This window comes from Cetorhinus maximus, chromosome 27 (assembly GCF_964194155.1).
Source record: "Cetorhinus maximus chromosome 27, sCetMax3.hap1.1, whole genome shotgun sequence".
Classification (NCBI taxonomy): Eukaryota; Metazoa; Chordata; class Chondrichthyes; order Lamniformes; family Cetorhinidae; genus Cetorhinus; species Cetorhinus maximus.
This window is the reverse complement of record NC_135905.1, coordinates 16,370,348-16,387,323: the sequence shown is the minus strand read 5'-3', so window position 1 is coordinate 16,387,323 and position 16,976 is coordinate 16,370,348. Positions and strand designations below refer to the sequence as shown.

General features: G+C 40.7%; 1 protein-coding gene across 1 annotated transcript in view; it reads right to left on the bottom strand.

Annotated features, from left to right (window-relative positions):
- lrmda (leucine rich melanocyte differentiation associated) overlaps positions 1–16,562 on the bottom strand; it is a 1,010,599-nt gene extending 994,037 nt beyond the window's left edge. The window contains exons 1-3 of the mRNA XM_078530808.1: positions 16,399–16,562; positions 15,540–15,607; positions 15,277–15,377 (exon numbers count right to left, since the gene is read on the bottom strand). Coding sequence (XP_078386934.1) covers positions 15,277–15,377; positions 15,540–15,607; positions 16,399–16,558 — 329 coding nt within the window. The 5' untranslated portion in view covers positions 16,559–16,562. The remainder of the gene's footprint in view (positions 1–15,276; positions 15,378–15,539; positions 15,608–16,398) is intronic.
- Between the last annotated feature and the right edge of the window lie 414 nt (positions 16,563–16,976).

Below are 16,976 nucleotides of genomic sequence, written 5' to 3'. Positions count from 1 at the left end.
CTGCAGCCAATAAATTATGAATGTTTTAAGTGGAGTTACAAATGCCCACTTTCTCAAAATAGTGAAAAATTCTATAATAAGTTTACCAGGTGCACATGAAATTCACGATTGCTTGAACAATTCTGAAACTCATTCCTTTAGGTTTAAATTGTTGTTTAAGGTTTTAAATAAAATGTAACATTTTAATATTTGAACATTTTACTTTGCCTTTCTTTTTCTCTTTCTTAATCCAATCTTTCTTTCCTTTCATTTTGCTTCCTGTGCCGACATGGTGTTGAATTCATCCACTCTAATTTATCTTTCTTTCTCAATCCCTGTACTGTTAATTTCACAATCCTCCAATCCAATTGGTTAAGGAGATATACAGTTACTTGCCCTGTTCACTCAGGTTCCAAATGCCTTGTTATTCTCACTGCAATGTTAACAGGTCACACTTTTGAGCAACATGCCATGCAAAGAATTTAAAACCAAACATGAAAGGGCAAGACTTACTAATGCTGTTGGATACCTTGGCACAGAACATTATGGCCCGTATGTTAATTGGTACTTTGGTCAGTGACAATAACCAAGGAATATCAACACACTAAACATTCAACCTCCACATTTTAAAAAAAATTCACAGCAGAATTAACCACTTAAAACCAATTTTATTTAGAAATTGCAGCAATTGAGGGTTTTTTACATATAACTGACATTTCTTTAGGGATTTCAAGTTCTGCAGCAGAATTATCTTCAGCATTGAAATTACACTGTGCAATAATTAGCATCTAAATACAATTTGTTTCTATTAAATCCACGATTTTGCTATTTTAACAGAAGTGTTAACCTGTTTAAGTTTATATAGGCTGATGTCTCTACTGAAGTCACAAACTAAAAATTTTTATACAGTCATTTCAACCTTCATCTGCACAAAGGGTAATTTCAAAGCTTAAGAGTTTATTATAATTACTAATCATTTCAGTCCTTGGTTTATGTCACCTCAGCTTTAGACACTTATTACACAACTTACCACAAGAAATAAATTACACTGTATATTTTTTTTAAATTGAGAAGAACCTTGGTACACAAGCACGCCACTAAAGCTGAAAAAAAAATTGGAGCGATAACAAGAAAAGAGAACAGCCACTGATTAGGCGCTTCAAGTTCAAGTCTGAAAATGTTCACTCACCATGGGATCTGGGCCAGAGCTGCCGGATTCCTGGAGCTGGAGGATGGAGGGGACCCCGCTGGAGGTTGTGGAGGAGCAGCTGTGGCAGTGGGGCCTGAAGGACCCTTGGTGGTTCAGCAGAGGCTTTGCTAAACCAATTGCCTTTAGCGATATCTTTTTTCGAGGCTTCATGTGGAGATTTGCAGCATTTGTTGTGCCTTTGGGTGTTGAACATGCACTATTTTCTCCCAAGAACGGAGGGCATCACTAGAGAATGAAAACTGAGAGCATTGAAATTCTGTGGAACTTTCAGCATCTCACCACTTTTCCAGTTTTGGTGGGCTGTAACTTGTGTATGAGATGAGAAGCAAACTTCTGTATAGAATAAAATAATCTATCGAATCAGCAAAAAAAAACAAAAAAGAAAACAATCCTCTGGAGGGTAGGAATATTTCAAACAGTGCTTCAGATCTTTTATTTATATATATATATATATATATATATATATATATATATATATAGAAAGCCAAGTACATAATCAAAAGAATTATTCTTCAAGCACAGTGCCCATCCTCAGAAAAAGACGTGATCATGACTCAATTATCTCAATATCTCAAGTTACATATCAGCAGAGGAATAGAGCAACCTGAAAATGATCAGGAGCCCACAGCTGGAATATATCTGGGTGATCTAATTACAAAAAAACTTATGTCTGATGGGCATTCATCTGCCTTAATACAAAAAAAAGTTTTAATGGATGAATATATTTGCATGTTCTTCAATATAGAATCTGAATATTAACGATACTATTGACATGAAATGCTTTGCCAGAAGGAGTTGTTGAAGCAGAGACTAAAGTGGATACATATTTGAAGCAGAGGAAGATACTGGGCTGCAGGCAAAAGATTAGTTTTGAACTGCTTGAGCAAAGAACCAAGAGACACAGATGTGCAAAATGTCTTCCTGCTCCATAAGTTTCCGTGATTCTAACATAGTGGGCTCAGGGATAGGGGGCAGAGAAGGGATGAACTTTTTGAAATGATTGGAAGATTGAATGTGTAGATATTTAATTTTTGTGTCGATTGTATGTTTATAAGTGTTACTTTTGTGGGTTTATAATGGTGTAGGTAAAGAACTATCTTGGAAGCTGCAGGTTGGATAATTATTTTTGTTGCAATCTGATTGGCAAGTTTGTTTTTGATGCTCAGTGTAAAGTTCCCCAAAAAGTTGCTAAGGCTACAACAATTGAAAATTTCAAAACTGAAATTAACTCCCTTGCCTAACAAAACTCTATTAAAGGAAATGGAAGCAAAATGGATAAATAGAGTTAAGATTCATATCAGCTGTAAGGGGCTGGAAGAGCTAAATGGCCTACTGCTGTTCCTACCTCCCCACAGTCCCATTTTATTGACCTGTAGCCAAAAGAACAAGTCTTCATTGCGATATTACAGGATTTCCACCCTAAAGCAGCATTTACAGTACAAGAGTGCAGTCAAGCTTGAACACACAAGTCTTGTACAATTAACAATCTCACTTGTAAAATACCTACTTCTCATGGGTTTCCCAATCTGTCACTGGAACCATGATTTCCACTGATCTGAACACCACCAGCAATATATTTCATATATAAAAGAAATGACTGAGAGGTCATTCATATGTTGCTCTCTTAGAACCTGGACCACACGGAGTTAAAATGCAAAAGAGCTTTAAGTTCTTTCAGAGTACAACCCAAATCAGATTATCTCACTACAGTTATACATAGCACTTAAACAACACTATGTTGCTGCGGCTGTCATATGTTAAAAATGGATCTGTCCCATCAAGAGTACACAAAAGTATCACTACAATACACTTAACTACTGTAAATTAGACCATTTTCTCCATGATAGCCTGCCCCAGAGTCACCCGATAGAGAAGCTCCTTCACTACACTTACAATTATATTGTTCAAGTGCATGTACAGCAAAACTATTTTGTTCAAACAGTAGTTTATGTATATGCAATATTTTGTTTGCTTTTTGCCCAGTGAAAATATATCTGCAGCAATTGTGAGATTGTAACAAATTAGACACCTATTCACATTGAAAGCTTATGATATGATCTAAATTGGGCTATTCAAAAAATAATTTGATTTTAGTTTGTAATATTTAAGCTTTCCAATTTGACAATAAACTTAATCAATATTTTAAAAACAATATAAACAGTTCAAAATTTTAGGTATGAGAAGTTAATTTATGATTTGTTGTATAAGCAATAGTCAGACCCTACCTGTAGTTTGCTGAACATGACTAAATGGAGCCAAAGGCAGTGCTATTCTTCACTCATTTCAAAATCGTTGTCCAATTTTGAACGGAGGCATTTGAATGAAGGCATTAAAAGTAGTCAGATGCGTTATTGCACAGGAAGATAACATCTAAAAAGTACATAATTGTTCTTTTTGAATCACAAAATGCAAAACCAACTTAAACTCAAGAGTATGGAGTATATTGTACGTGGAACAGAATAGTGTTCAACAGGTTTAATGAAATTGGTGAACTCAAGATTCATCTGCAGCAAACATTAAGCTCGAGTTGTTTACAGAAATCTGAAACTCAAATTGATGTACGGCATGGCCATACACAATTTACAGCAGGTGACACTCACCTGAATCACAGAAATATGCCCAACGTCCAGGTCAGGCCATTCCTTGGGTTCTCACCTCAACTGAACAGCATCTCTAGCAATTCAGTCTCAGGCACTGCGTCTAGTGAAACAAAAACAAAAATACCTGGAAAAACTCAGCAGGTCTGACAGCATCTGCGGAGAGTAACACAGTTAATGTTTCGAGTCCGTATGACTCTTCACCAGAACTAAGGAAAAATAGAAAAGAGGTGAAATAGAAGCTGGTTTGAGGGGGGGGGGGGGGGGGGACAGGTAGAGCTGGATAGAGGGCCAGTGATAGGTGGAGATTGCCAAAAGATGTCATAGACAAAAGAGGTGTTGAAGGTGGTGATATTATCTAAGGAATGTGATAATAGGTGACATTAAGAGTAGAAAGCAGGATGAGCAAGGTACAGATAGCCCTAGTGGGGGTGGGGCGGGGGGAAGGGATTGAAATAGGCTAAAAGGTAGAGATAAAACAATGGATGGAAATACATTTAAAAATATGGAAATAGGTGGGAAAAGAAAATATATAAATTATTGGAAAAAAGGGGGATCGGAAATGGGGTGGGGATGAAGGAGAGAGTTCATGAGAGTTCACCCTCTATCCAGCTCTACCTTCCCACCCACTCCCCTTAAACCAGCTTATATTTCACCTCTTTTCTACTTTTCCTTGGTTCTGATGAAGAGTCATATGGATTCGAAATGTTAACTGTGTTCCTCTCCGCAGACGCTGTCAGACCTGCTGAGTTTTTCCAGGTATTTTTGTTTTTGTTTTGGATTTCCAGCATCTGCAGTTTTTTGCTTTTATCACTGTGTCTAGTGACATGTGAATCTTATACTCACAAGAACAAATGTGTTTTTTCAATGCACACTATCATGAGGGTGTGACAGAAGAGGCTCCAAGCATACACAAACACTGCTTACCAGGAGGAAACCAGTTACCTTGAGGTCTCTGAAGCCACTGCTTAATAAATTGACACTGTCTCCAGTAAGCATCTGGACTCTACAGTAAATAATGCTGGTTTATGGCAGCCCCATGTGAACAAAGATGCACCTCCACCCTGAAGAAAATAGACTAGACAAGATTCTTTACTGCATTTAAGTCTTGGCAGGTTTCTTTTTTAATTCTTTCATGGGGTGCGGACGCCACTGGCAAAGCCAACATTTGTTGTCCATTCCTAATTGCCCTTGAGGTGGTGGTGAGTTATCTTCTTGAATGGCAGCAGTCTATCTGGTGCAGGTACACTTACAGTGCTGTTAGGAAGGGATTTCCAGGATTTTGATCCAGTGACACTGAAGGAAAGATGACATAGCTCCAACTCAGGATGGCTGTGTGGCTTGGAGGGGACCTTTGCAGGTGCTGGTGTTCCCATACTTCTGCTGCCCTTGTCCTTCTTGACGGTAGAGGTCATGGGTTTGGAAGGTGCTGTTGAAGGAGCATTGGTGAGTTGTTGCCATGTATCTTATATAAAAGAAACACTGCTGCCATTGTGCATCATTGGGGAGGGTGGGGGGTTGATGGGGAGAGAGTATTTAAGTTGATGGAAGGAGTGCTGATCAAGCCATGTGCTTTGCCCTGGATGGTGTCAACCTTCTTGAATGTTGTTGGAGCCACACTCATCCAGGCAAGTGGAGAATATTCCATCACATTCCTGACTTGTGCCTGTGGGCAGGCTTTGGGGAGTCAGGAGCTAAGTAATTCTCCTCAGAATTTACAGCCTCTGACCTGCTCTTTTAGCCACAATACTTATATGGCTGATCCAGTTCAGTTCCGGGTCAATGGTTACCCCACAAGATGTCAATAGTGGGGGATTCAGTAATGATAATGCCATTGAATGTCAAGGGGAGATGTTAGATTCTCCCTTGTTGGAGTTGGTCATTGTCTGGCACTTGTGTGGCACAAATGTTACTTGCCACTTATCAGCCCAAGCCTGAATGTTGTCCAGGTCTCGCTGCATATGGACACTGTCTGCTTCAGTATCTTAGGAGTTGTGAATGGTACAGAACATTGTGTAATCATCAGCAAATATCCCACTACTGACATTATGATAGATGGAAAGTCATTGATGAAGCAGCTGAAGATCTTTGTACGTTCCTCAGAAGTTGCCCGATATATGGAGCACCCTCAAAGAGAACCCTCGGCAATATAATAATGTCACCAGATAGCATTGTAAAATGGTTTCCTGATTAACTATTACCCTCATGGGGACTGAAATATGTCAATCCTAGATCTTCAAAGTTGATGTAAATGTTTTCCCCAACAATGTTGTCAGCTTCATATCTAAGGCTCATCAATTGCATGTCATAGAATGCAATTCAGAGTAACACTGCAATCAAAGATGCAACTCCGACAATCTTGAAAAGTATTTTGCATTCTTACCAGAGTTGTTTGACATCGCTGGGAAACTTTGGACCATAGGCCATTAACTGTCCTCATCAAGAGGGCAGGCCTGAGGGGCTCTAGCAAGATATTGGCTTTGCAACAATGGATGGCTGGGAACTCATTTGGCTGATGGAACAATTACTTAGCACAGGGGATTCTATATAGTGGAGATGTTGCTGACTTCCAAATGAGAGGTTGAGTCTGTGAGGCTGCCCTAATGCAGAGTCAACAGTAGATGATATGGCCAAAGATGTAACATTGAAGTTAAAAACTACTTTGGTACTTACCAATATTGTCCTATTGTAAAGGAAGAGGATGTTGTTAGATACTTGAAGACTCACAGATACACGTTTAGATTATAATATTGTACTCCATGAGGCTGTGTATCATTAGAGCAATGAAATTGGATAAATAGCTTATGTTAATCCAAAAAATTCCCATTACCTCCTCAACTCATTTCTCTAAACCCATGCCCTCATTCAACATCATCTTCCACATAAACTCACCCACCCACACCCAAACTTTACAATCACGAGGCCTTACCTTTAGCATTTTCACAATTGATCTGCTTCACTTCCTTGTTTCCCTCATCACCACTTCTCCATCCCAGCCTCCAACTTCTTTACCACTACTCTATCCCCTGAAAAAAAACTACCCTCACTTCTCTTTACAACATCCTCTTGAAGTCACACATTCCTCTTCTCTATCCTCCACAAACATTGGGCTACTGTTAACATGCGCAACAGGGATCTTTACCTCTGCCTTTGTCATAGTCATCCCCATCAAGTCTCAGTTTCCTACTTTCATGCTTGTACAATTCCCATTACTGCAGCCATAAGTTTGAGGGGTTGTTTCCCACCAGATATAGCTGGACAACCTTAATCAATAGTGCACCTCCCATTGCTCCATAGTTGACCTGTGCCAGTGGTGATGGGGATGGGGGAAATGTGAGGAAGGCATCCCCAAATTCCTTCCCCTCATGACAGATTCCCCTCTCTCTATCCCACCCATTCTTACACAAACGTTATGTGTGAAGCTCATCAACTTATTCAACTTAAAGACTTAGATTGTCTGCCCAGCTGTCTCAGTCTCCACCACTCTCCCAAATTTTCTTGCCCACCTGATACACCTCATATCACTGCATAGCTTCTTCACCTATCTCAAAGAGCCACCTCATGAGCACCTTTCTTTTTCTTCCTCTACATGCTGTTCCTCAACCACAGCATATGTAGGCAAGAGGTCAAGTTGCATATGCCACCTGCCAACACCCTAGGCTCCACAACGTCTCTGACTATCCTTCAGACCCCTTGCTGATTCATCTCCTAATATTGTTTGGTATCTAATTTTGCTTCAAAGAGGTGCCTTGGTATGTTTTGCCATCTTAAAAAAGGCCTACATAAATGCAAGTTGTTGTTGTTGTTGAGCCAGCTCCTTTCCAACTTCAGAGTTAGAATTTAAATTCCCTAATTGTGGTTTCAGATTGAGTGAGTCACATTTCAAAACAGCTGTAGAAGGATTGGAATAGGTGAGGAGAATGGGCCAAAAAAAAAATGGGAGATATTATTTAAGGAAATGCGCATACATGAAGTTGTAGAAGAGAGACTAATAGTGGGTGCAAATAAAAACTGCAACAGACTAGGTGAAACAACATAGGATTAAGACCTATATGTGTTAGTGAAAAATCATCAGCAAAATATGTGCGCTGGTGGTGAAAAATACAAATCAGATCTTTATAAATGTTGACTGACCAAGCATAAGTTCCAGGAAATGATAAATTACTTTGTACAAAAAGTGTTGATCCACCCCCCTTGGAGTACTGGATGCAGTTCCAGGCAATCTAACACAGGGATGTGGGCTTCTTTTTCTTGGAGCACGTACAAAAAATGACAAGCAAGTTGATAAAAGGAAAGACCATAGACGATAAGAATGTTTACAATACATCTGAAGAAAGATGGTTTTGGAGGTGATCTTAGCCAACAATTAAGATCTTAGAAACAGAAAGAGATTCACAATTAACAAAAGCTCTAGAAGAACAGGACCTGAATTCAAGATTAGATGAATAAAAGGGTACACAGAATTAAAGTGCAACTATTCCAAACTGAAGGTATGAAATAGCATCTAGAGAGACAGTTGAATTGGAGAATGTTGTAAATTTCAAGAGTGTCAAGTAATATTTTGTTTGGGTTTTAAAGGGAATGAGAGATGAAGTACAATATGACATGCCTTGGAGACAGGCCAGTCTTGTACAAGCCTATGTCCCAAAGGTCATTGGTATCAAGTGAAGGGGCAGTGTGAGTGATTAGTTAAGAACATCAATTGATGTATTATTGGTAAACAATGTCTTATAGTCACATTGAGACAATCAAAGAAAGTCAAAGTAATTTACCAAAAGACCTCCCTGAAAACAGTCAGTCTTTTTTTGCCTGTGTATGAGTTAGCATCAGCAGTGATTCAGGATGGTTGTTGGGGCTAGGAGGATGGGGGTGGGGGTGGTTGGTGCTTAAGGTTACACATTCTAAAAGATAAGAATGAGCATTGATGAGCCAAACAACAGTTTAATGATCTTATATGTTCACATGTCAAGGTGGCTGACATATCAAAAGCTGGCCTGGATATGTTGTTCCATCACAATTTTTTTATTCATTCATGGGGTGTGGGCTTCGCTGGCTAGGCCAGTAATTATTGCCCATCCCTACTTACTCTTCAGAAGGCAGTGGTGAGCTGCTTTCTTGAACCACTGCAGTCCATGTGGTGTCGGTACACCCACAGTACTGTTAGGAACAGAGTTCTAGGATTTTGACCCAGCAACAGTGAAGGAAGGGCGATATATTTCCAAATCAGGATGGAGGGGAACTTCCAGGTGATGGCGTTACCATCTATCTGCTACCCTTGCCCTTCTACATGGTAGTGGTCACGGGTTTGGAAGGTGCTGTTTAAGGAGCCTTGGTGAATTCCTGCAGTGAATCTTGTAGATGGTAAACACTGCTGCTACTCTGCATCAGTGGTGGAGGGAATGAATGTTTATGGATGAGGTGCCAATCAAGCGGGCTTCTCTGTCCTGCATGGTGAGTGTCGTGGGAGCTGCGCTCATCCAGGCAAGTGGGGAGTATTCCAGCACACGCCTGACTTGTGCCTTGTAAATAGTGGACAGGCTTTGGGGAGTGAGGAGGCGAGTTGATCGTCGCAGGATTCCTAGCCTCTGACCTGCTCTTGTAGCCACAGCACTTATATGGCTAGTACAGTTCAGTTTCTGGTCAATGGTAACCCCCAGGATGTTGATAGTGGGGGATTCAGTGATGGTAATGCCATTGAACATCAAGGGGCGATGGTTAGATTCTCTCTTGTTGGAGATGGTCATTGCCTGACACTTGTGTGGCGTGAATGATACTTGCCACTTGTCAGCCCAAGCCTGGATATTGTCCAGGTCTTGCTGCATTTGGACATGGACTGCTTCAGCATCTGAGTCACCGCGAATGGTGATTACACAATCAGCTAACATCCCCAGTTCTGACCTTGTGATGGAAGGAAAGTCATTGATTAAGCAGCTGAAGATAGTTGGGCCTAGGACACTACCCTGAGGAACTCCTGCAGTGATGTCCTGGAGCTGAGATGACTGACCTCCAACAACCACCTTCCTTTGTACTAGGTATGACAGCAACCAGTAGAGCGTTTTCCCCTAATTCCCATTGACTCCAGTTTTGCTCGGGCTCCTTGATGCTACACTTGGTCAAATGCGGCGATGTCAAGGGCAGTCATTCTCACCTCAGGAGTTCATATCTTCTGTCCATGTTTGAATCAAGGCCGAAGCGAGGTAAGGAGCTGAGTGGCCCTGGCGGAATCCAAACTGGGCATCAGTGAGCAGGCTATTGCTAAGCAAGTGCTGCTTGATAGCACTGTTGATGAACCCTTCCATTATTTTACTGATGGAGAGTAGACTGATGGGGAGGTAATTGGCTGGGTTGGATTTGTCCTGCTTTGTGTGTACAGGACATACCTGGGCTATTTTCCACATAGTCAGGTAGACGTCAGTGCTGTGGTTGTACTGGAACAGCTTGGCTAGGGGCACAGCAACTTCTGGAGCACAAGTCTTCAGTACTATTGCCATAATATTGTCAGGGCCCATAGCCTTGTAGCATCCAGTGCCTTCAGCCGTTTCTTGACATCATGTGAATCGAATTGGCTGGAGACTGGCATCCGTGATGCTGAGGACCTCCGGAGGAGGCAAAGATGGATCATCCGCTCTCAACTTCTGGCTGAAGATTGTAGCAAATGCTTCAGTTTCATCTTCATCTTTGGCACTGGTGTGTTGGGCTCCCCATCATTGAGGATGGGGATATTTGTGGAGCTTCCTCCTCCAGCGAGTTGTTTACTTGTCCACCACCATTCACAACTGGATGTGGCAGGACTGCAGAGCTTAGGTTTGGTCCGTTAGTTGTGTAATCGCTTAGCTCTGACTATTACTTGCTGCTTATGCTGTTTGGCACACATGCAGTCCTGTGTTATAGGTTCACCAGGTTGACACCTCATTTTTAGGTATGCCTGCTGCTGCTCCACAATTCTACTGCTGCTGATGGCCCACAGCGCCTCATGGATTCCCAGTCGAGTTGCTAGATCTGTTTGAGATCTATCCCATTTAGCACGGTGGTAATGCCACACAACATGATGGAAAGTTCCTCGATGTGAAGGTGGGACTCTGTCTCCACACTGACTATGCAGTGGTCACTGCTACCAATACTGTCATGGACAGATGCATCTGCAACAGGCAGGTTGGTGAGGATGAGGTCAACCATGTTTTGTTGGTTCCCTCACCACCTGCTGCAGGCACAGTCTAGCAGCTATGTCATTCAGGACTTGGCCAGTTCAGTCAGTAGTGGTGCCATCGAGCCACTCTTCGTGGTGGACATCGAACTCCCCCACCCAGAGTACATTCTGTGTCCTTGCTTCCTCCAACTGGTGTTCAACATGGAGAAGTGCTGATTCATCAGCAGAGGGAAGGTTTCCTTGCCCATGTTTGGCCTGATGTCAGGAGACTTCATGGGGTCCGGAGTCAATGTTGAGGACTCCCAGGGCAACTCCCTCCCGACTGTATACCATTGTGCCGCCACCTCTGCTGGGTCTGTCCTGCCGGTGGGACAGGACATACTCAGGGATGGTGATGGTGGTGTCTGGGGCATTATCTGTAAGATATGATTCCATGAGGATGGCTATGTCAGGCTATTGCTGGACTAGTGAGAGACAGCTCTCCCAATTTTGGCATTAGTCCCTAGATGCTAATGAGGAGGACTTTGCAGGGTCAACAGGGCTGAGTTTGCCATTGCCGTTTCCAGTGCCTAGGTCGATGCCGGGTGGTCCGTCTGGTTTCATTCCTTTTTTGAGACTTTATAGCGGTTTGATACAACTGAGTGGCTTGCTTCGCCATTTCAGAGGGCAGTTAAGAGTTAACCACATTGCTGTGGGTCTGGAGGAGTCACATGTAGGCCAGACCAGGTAAGTACGGCAGATTCCCTTCCCTAAAGGACATTAGTGAACCAGATGGGTTTTTATGACAATCAACAATGGTTTCATGGTCATCATTAGACTTTTAATTCCAGATTTTCATTTAATTCAAATTCCACCATCTGCTGTGGCGAGATTCGAACCCGTGTCCCCAGAGCATTACCCTGGTTATCTTGATCACCACTACACCATCGCCTCCCCCAATTGATAATAGATGTCCACTGTTATTCTAATAAAGAAACTCAAACTTGAGACAAGAACTGTTAGATGATGTTAGCTGAATGAACTGTAAATAAACACATTCACACATCTACTTGATTGAGTGCAGAGGCACAAGCAGATAATGTTGAAGCAATACACCTTCAGCTGGTGCAATCAATGAAGTGTATTGTGTGTCAATGAGAAAGACAGTGGCAATGTACACTCACATTTTAGTATAAGCTGTAGTACTTCAGAAGTTGTGTTTTTTTTCTCTAGCAAGGCCTCATAACCATGCTGGTCAGGTAGTTATCAACTAAATAAAATAATATACCAGGTTGGGATAGGGGAGAAAAAGGGATAGAAACAAAGTGAAGTCTCTTTGGAGTCAAGGTAGCTCCAACATGGTGATGAAAGATTGAAGACCAGTCAGCCATTCGGTAATCAGAGATCTAAACCAGGTAGTTCTTGTATGTCTACAAGGTACTGTTGATTGACCAGCTAACCTAACTCACTCACAGCAGCTGGAGGGATAGGTCCATCACTTAACTGGCACATTTTCAGCCAGTACTTGACCTTCCCATAGATGTCCTGGTATATCTAAACTCACACCGGGCGACCATTCCTCTGCCTGACTATTCCAGATAGCCAAAAAAAGCCAATGCCTTAAGAGGTAGGGTAATCCTTCCTGAAGATGATTATTAGAGCTCTTGATGGCAAGCTATGCTTTGCATCCACCTAAACTTCAGCAGCAGTCTCATGTATCTGCTGATCCCCAAGTCTTGCCAAATTTAATCTACATTCTCAGAGATTAACTAAGTGTGTGTGCTGCTATAGGTAGCTAGCATGCACACCATATCATACAACTGGAAACAGCTTGCATGGATTTCTCAGCTGGATTTGGAGAATCTGGAGCATAATGAATCTCTTGGGACTTTAGACACATGACTGACCAAAATAATAACTATAAAATATCAATTATTGTATAAATGACTTAGAATCTAAAATATCTGATTATATTTAATATTTGCAGTTATGATACAATGAGCTTCTGTTATGTGAATATGCAGTATTGAGTTAATTGTTGCAATGCTGTTACTGTGAAATTTGTGTTTCATAGAATTTTCTGCACTGCATTTGTTTCCATAATACATGCTCCCTGAATTCTGAACATTTTATAATTTTCCAAGTTACCTGAGGAAACCTTAACTTTTCACACTGGCATGTTACAATGGTATAGTGGAGCCAGAAGTTTTCTAGTAATGTATGTTAAAACATAAAACATCATCACCTGACAAATTTATTGTTGCGTACCTTTTTGCAAGAATGGTTTTAGGTTTTCAGTGCTGTTTTTTTTTAAAGAAACATCCACACTACACTCTATTGAATTTCTTGAGACTTTCCAAAGGACATATTCCAAGTACCACTGCATTACACAAACAAACAAACTTAGCTCTGTTCTCATTGGCAAAATAGTTGATCTTCATTGTGCAAGCATTCTTACCAAGTCTGGAAATTTTCTGTGATGTTATTACATGCTTTGGCAAGAACTTATGAGCATTCTTCATCTACTAGCTACTGTCATCCTGCCCTGAAAATAGACCAACCTTCTTTTAACTATGAAATAGCTCATGACTCACCAATGACACGGAGTTACCTAGATTCTTTCTCAAATGTGAACGAATCAAAGCGCACAAACAACTCAGGCACAAAATGGCTTATAACACAATTGAAAGAACATCTGGAGTAACGATCACATGGAATCAATTTTGTTTCTTATATAAGAATGAACAGCTATTGAATTCTTAGCTGAGTTTCAAATATTTCCAAATTCTTGCATATGACCCTCGGAATGACTGTTACCAACATTAGCCAATGAATGCAGACATATGCTATTCCTCAGTCTATTTAAAATGAGTCACTGCCTTCATTAAAATAGTTGATAATGGGGAACATAAGAAGGAGTAGGCCATTCGGCCCCTCAAGCTTGCTCTGCCATTCAATAAGATCATGGCTAATCTGATTGTGGCCTTAACTCCACTTTCCTGCCTGTCCCTCATAACCCTCGGTTCCCTTGTCAATCAACAATCTGTTTAACTCAGCCTTGAACATATTTAATGATCCCAGCTCCACTGCTCTCTGGGGTAGAGAATTCCAATGATTCACAACCTTCAGAGAAGAAATTCCTCCTCATCTCAGTCTTAAATGGGAGACCCCTTATTTTGAAACTGTGCCCCCAAGTTTGACCCCTCCCCAGCCCAGAGGAAGCATCAGCATCTTCCCTGTCAAACCCCCTCAGAATTTTATATATGTTTCAATAAGATCACCTCTTATTCTTCTAAACTCCAATGAGTATAGACCAAACCTGCTCAACCTTTCCTCATAAGAGAATGCTTTCATCCCAGGAATCAATCTAGTGAACCTTCCCTGAACTGCTTCCAATGCAAGTATGTTCCCCTTCATAAGTAAGGTGACCAAAACTGTACATGGGTACTTAATCATTAAGTAGCAACATAAATTTCAACTTTTACTTGTAAACTAAGTAATAAAAATTCTGCGTTCTCTTAAGCCAAAAAGTCAATATTAACATTAAAAATGTTTCCAGGTAAAAATACTTAAAACAGGTACTTCAAGCAGCTCTCCTATGCATACAGTAGAGGCAATTTTGATGTGTTCCCATTCACAGGTGAGCGGAAAAAGTCCACTGCTAACCTGATGATGGTCCAACCTCATTTGAATAGAAGCTTCCTGCATAAATGGCAATGGGTAGAGGTAGGAAATTCAGTGGTCCATCTGCAGAGCTGGAGGAAGAGAATTCAAGCTCTTCCTGTTCTCTAAAAATCCACCACAAACTTGATTTTTAGTCTTGTCTGAGTGACTTCCAGGAAACACTGGTTTAGAGGCATTCTATTCACTGCAAATGGCTGGATGTGCAATGCCACATGTTTGGAAGTCATAAATGCATTAATGACCCTGATTTAAAATGAGCCCTGACTCCCCATTTCAAAGTTCTCAAAATTGCAGCAAGTAAGATGTAGGTTATTTATTGCAATCTTTGCATCATGGCTTTCATTTTTTGGCAGGAACAGTGATAGCACTCTTCTCAGTGTTCCAATTACAAGGGCAATCTAACAGAGTTGGCATTCCAAACACAAAAATTCAAATGATCAAAAGCAGAAAATATGTCAAGGTGTATATTATAATGATTAAACTACAAGAAAACACTGTTGGCCTACAACAAAATTGACATGTGTCACACATTCATTGCTAGCTTCATATATCGCAAACAGTAGATCATACAAAGAAATGCCATTCATGGAATAAAGATGCTCTGTGTTAAATTTAGACAGTGCTATTTATACCCTTGCAGATATAGAGTGGAACTATGTTGCTTATGGATTGCACCTTACCGCAGTAAATTGAAACTAAGATCTAGACGCTTTGTAAAATGTCCATATTTCCTGCCAAGAAATTCTGGAACACCTTCACAGTCTTGACCGATATAAGAAACCTGTGGAAAAAAAGTTTATTTCAATATATGTTTTGAAGTTCAATTAGGAGGAAACAAGCAAATCACAAACCTTTACAAATAGATATTTTTTGCACATCTTGTTCAGTTGAATAGCACTTCAAAAGTAATATCCTGAATATAGTTATCAGCAGAAAAACCTACCGCAACAAAAGAAAATTGAGACAATAGGAAAAAATTGAAAATCCTGGGATGTGGTGTTTCACTGGCACCTTAAGAGGTAAAACAGACAATATTTCTGTAGAATTTTAATCAGCTTAAAAATAAACAAAACTGTGTCCCAATCCACAGAAACAGTTAGTGAAATGTTTAGCACACCTACTTCCAATACAATATCAATAATTACATTCCATCAGTTACAGTAATGCTTTACTTTTCACAAAATGGGAAATATAATGTAAAGTCTTTACCAGGCTCCCTAAAGGCTTTATCAATAAAGGGAGTCAGTAGCTGAGCCAAAGAGACCAGCTCAACCTCTGGGCTGTGTAGTTGATCTCAGCTGAAGCAGCAGTAGAATATCTTCAGTTGGCCTCAGTCCACAGAGATAACTTTTCCAGGGTTCCTGTTGTATTATCTATTTCAAGATTAATACAAACAAAGCTGAGAGCAGGCATAGAGCTCTCTGGAGAGCTTTAATGGAGGTTTCAATGGAAGCTTCTGTTGCTTCAGCTTACATCTACTAATCAACTGTGCAAAAGATCCGAATCATGTGGTATTTCATCACTTCCTGTGATGACATACAAATTAGCATAAACCTATAGTTAAATGATTATATTTAGCTTACTAACAATACACTATCACAACATCCCCCTTTCTGAAATAACAACTCCATTTAGTATAACATGAAGATGTATATAAGCAAACAATCCTCATGAAGTAAGAAGTTTGACAACCTTAGCACTATTTACATAAAACATTCAACTGTAACAAGAATATTTTGAACAGTCCTTTTCAAAATGTGTTGTCTACGTTTGGATGCAATAATGCAACTTGGGTATCTTACCTAGTTTCAGAATGCCTTTGATCAAGGATTTGACTGTCCTGACCATACGTTCAGCCATGTCATTCAAATGACAATATTGGGGTGATGTGATGTGGTTGATGGACCATTGTTTACATATACCGGGAATGGTTTTCCCGTTGTCAGATATCACTTCCATCATGGCACCAAAGAGACTAAAGATGGTTCCAACAGTGCTGTCCACTGCTGCACTTGATGTGCCCCAAAGCTTCCGAACAATTGGAAATTTGTAGCCCTGAAGCTCAATGAGTAACCTCTGGAGTCAAGGCAGTGCACCTGTGAGCAGTTTTCTCCAGCGATGTGATCTGTCTCAACTGTGAACTCTTTCTCAAATAAGTATGTGTGGAACCAGATGATCCCGAAGACAAGAGCAAGAGTTTCTCGTTCAATATTGAAGTAATTTGCTTGTTCAGGCAACAGGCTTTTTGAACCAAATGCGACAGGCTTGCTGTGTTGAAGAAGACATGAACCAAGACTTTTCTGCAACGTTTAAATGTTGTTGCCCTCCAAGGATGATAGTACTGAAGACATGACTCGTTGAGAGTGCTTGTTTCAATGCA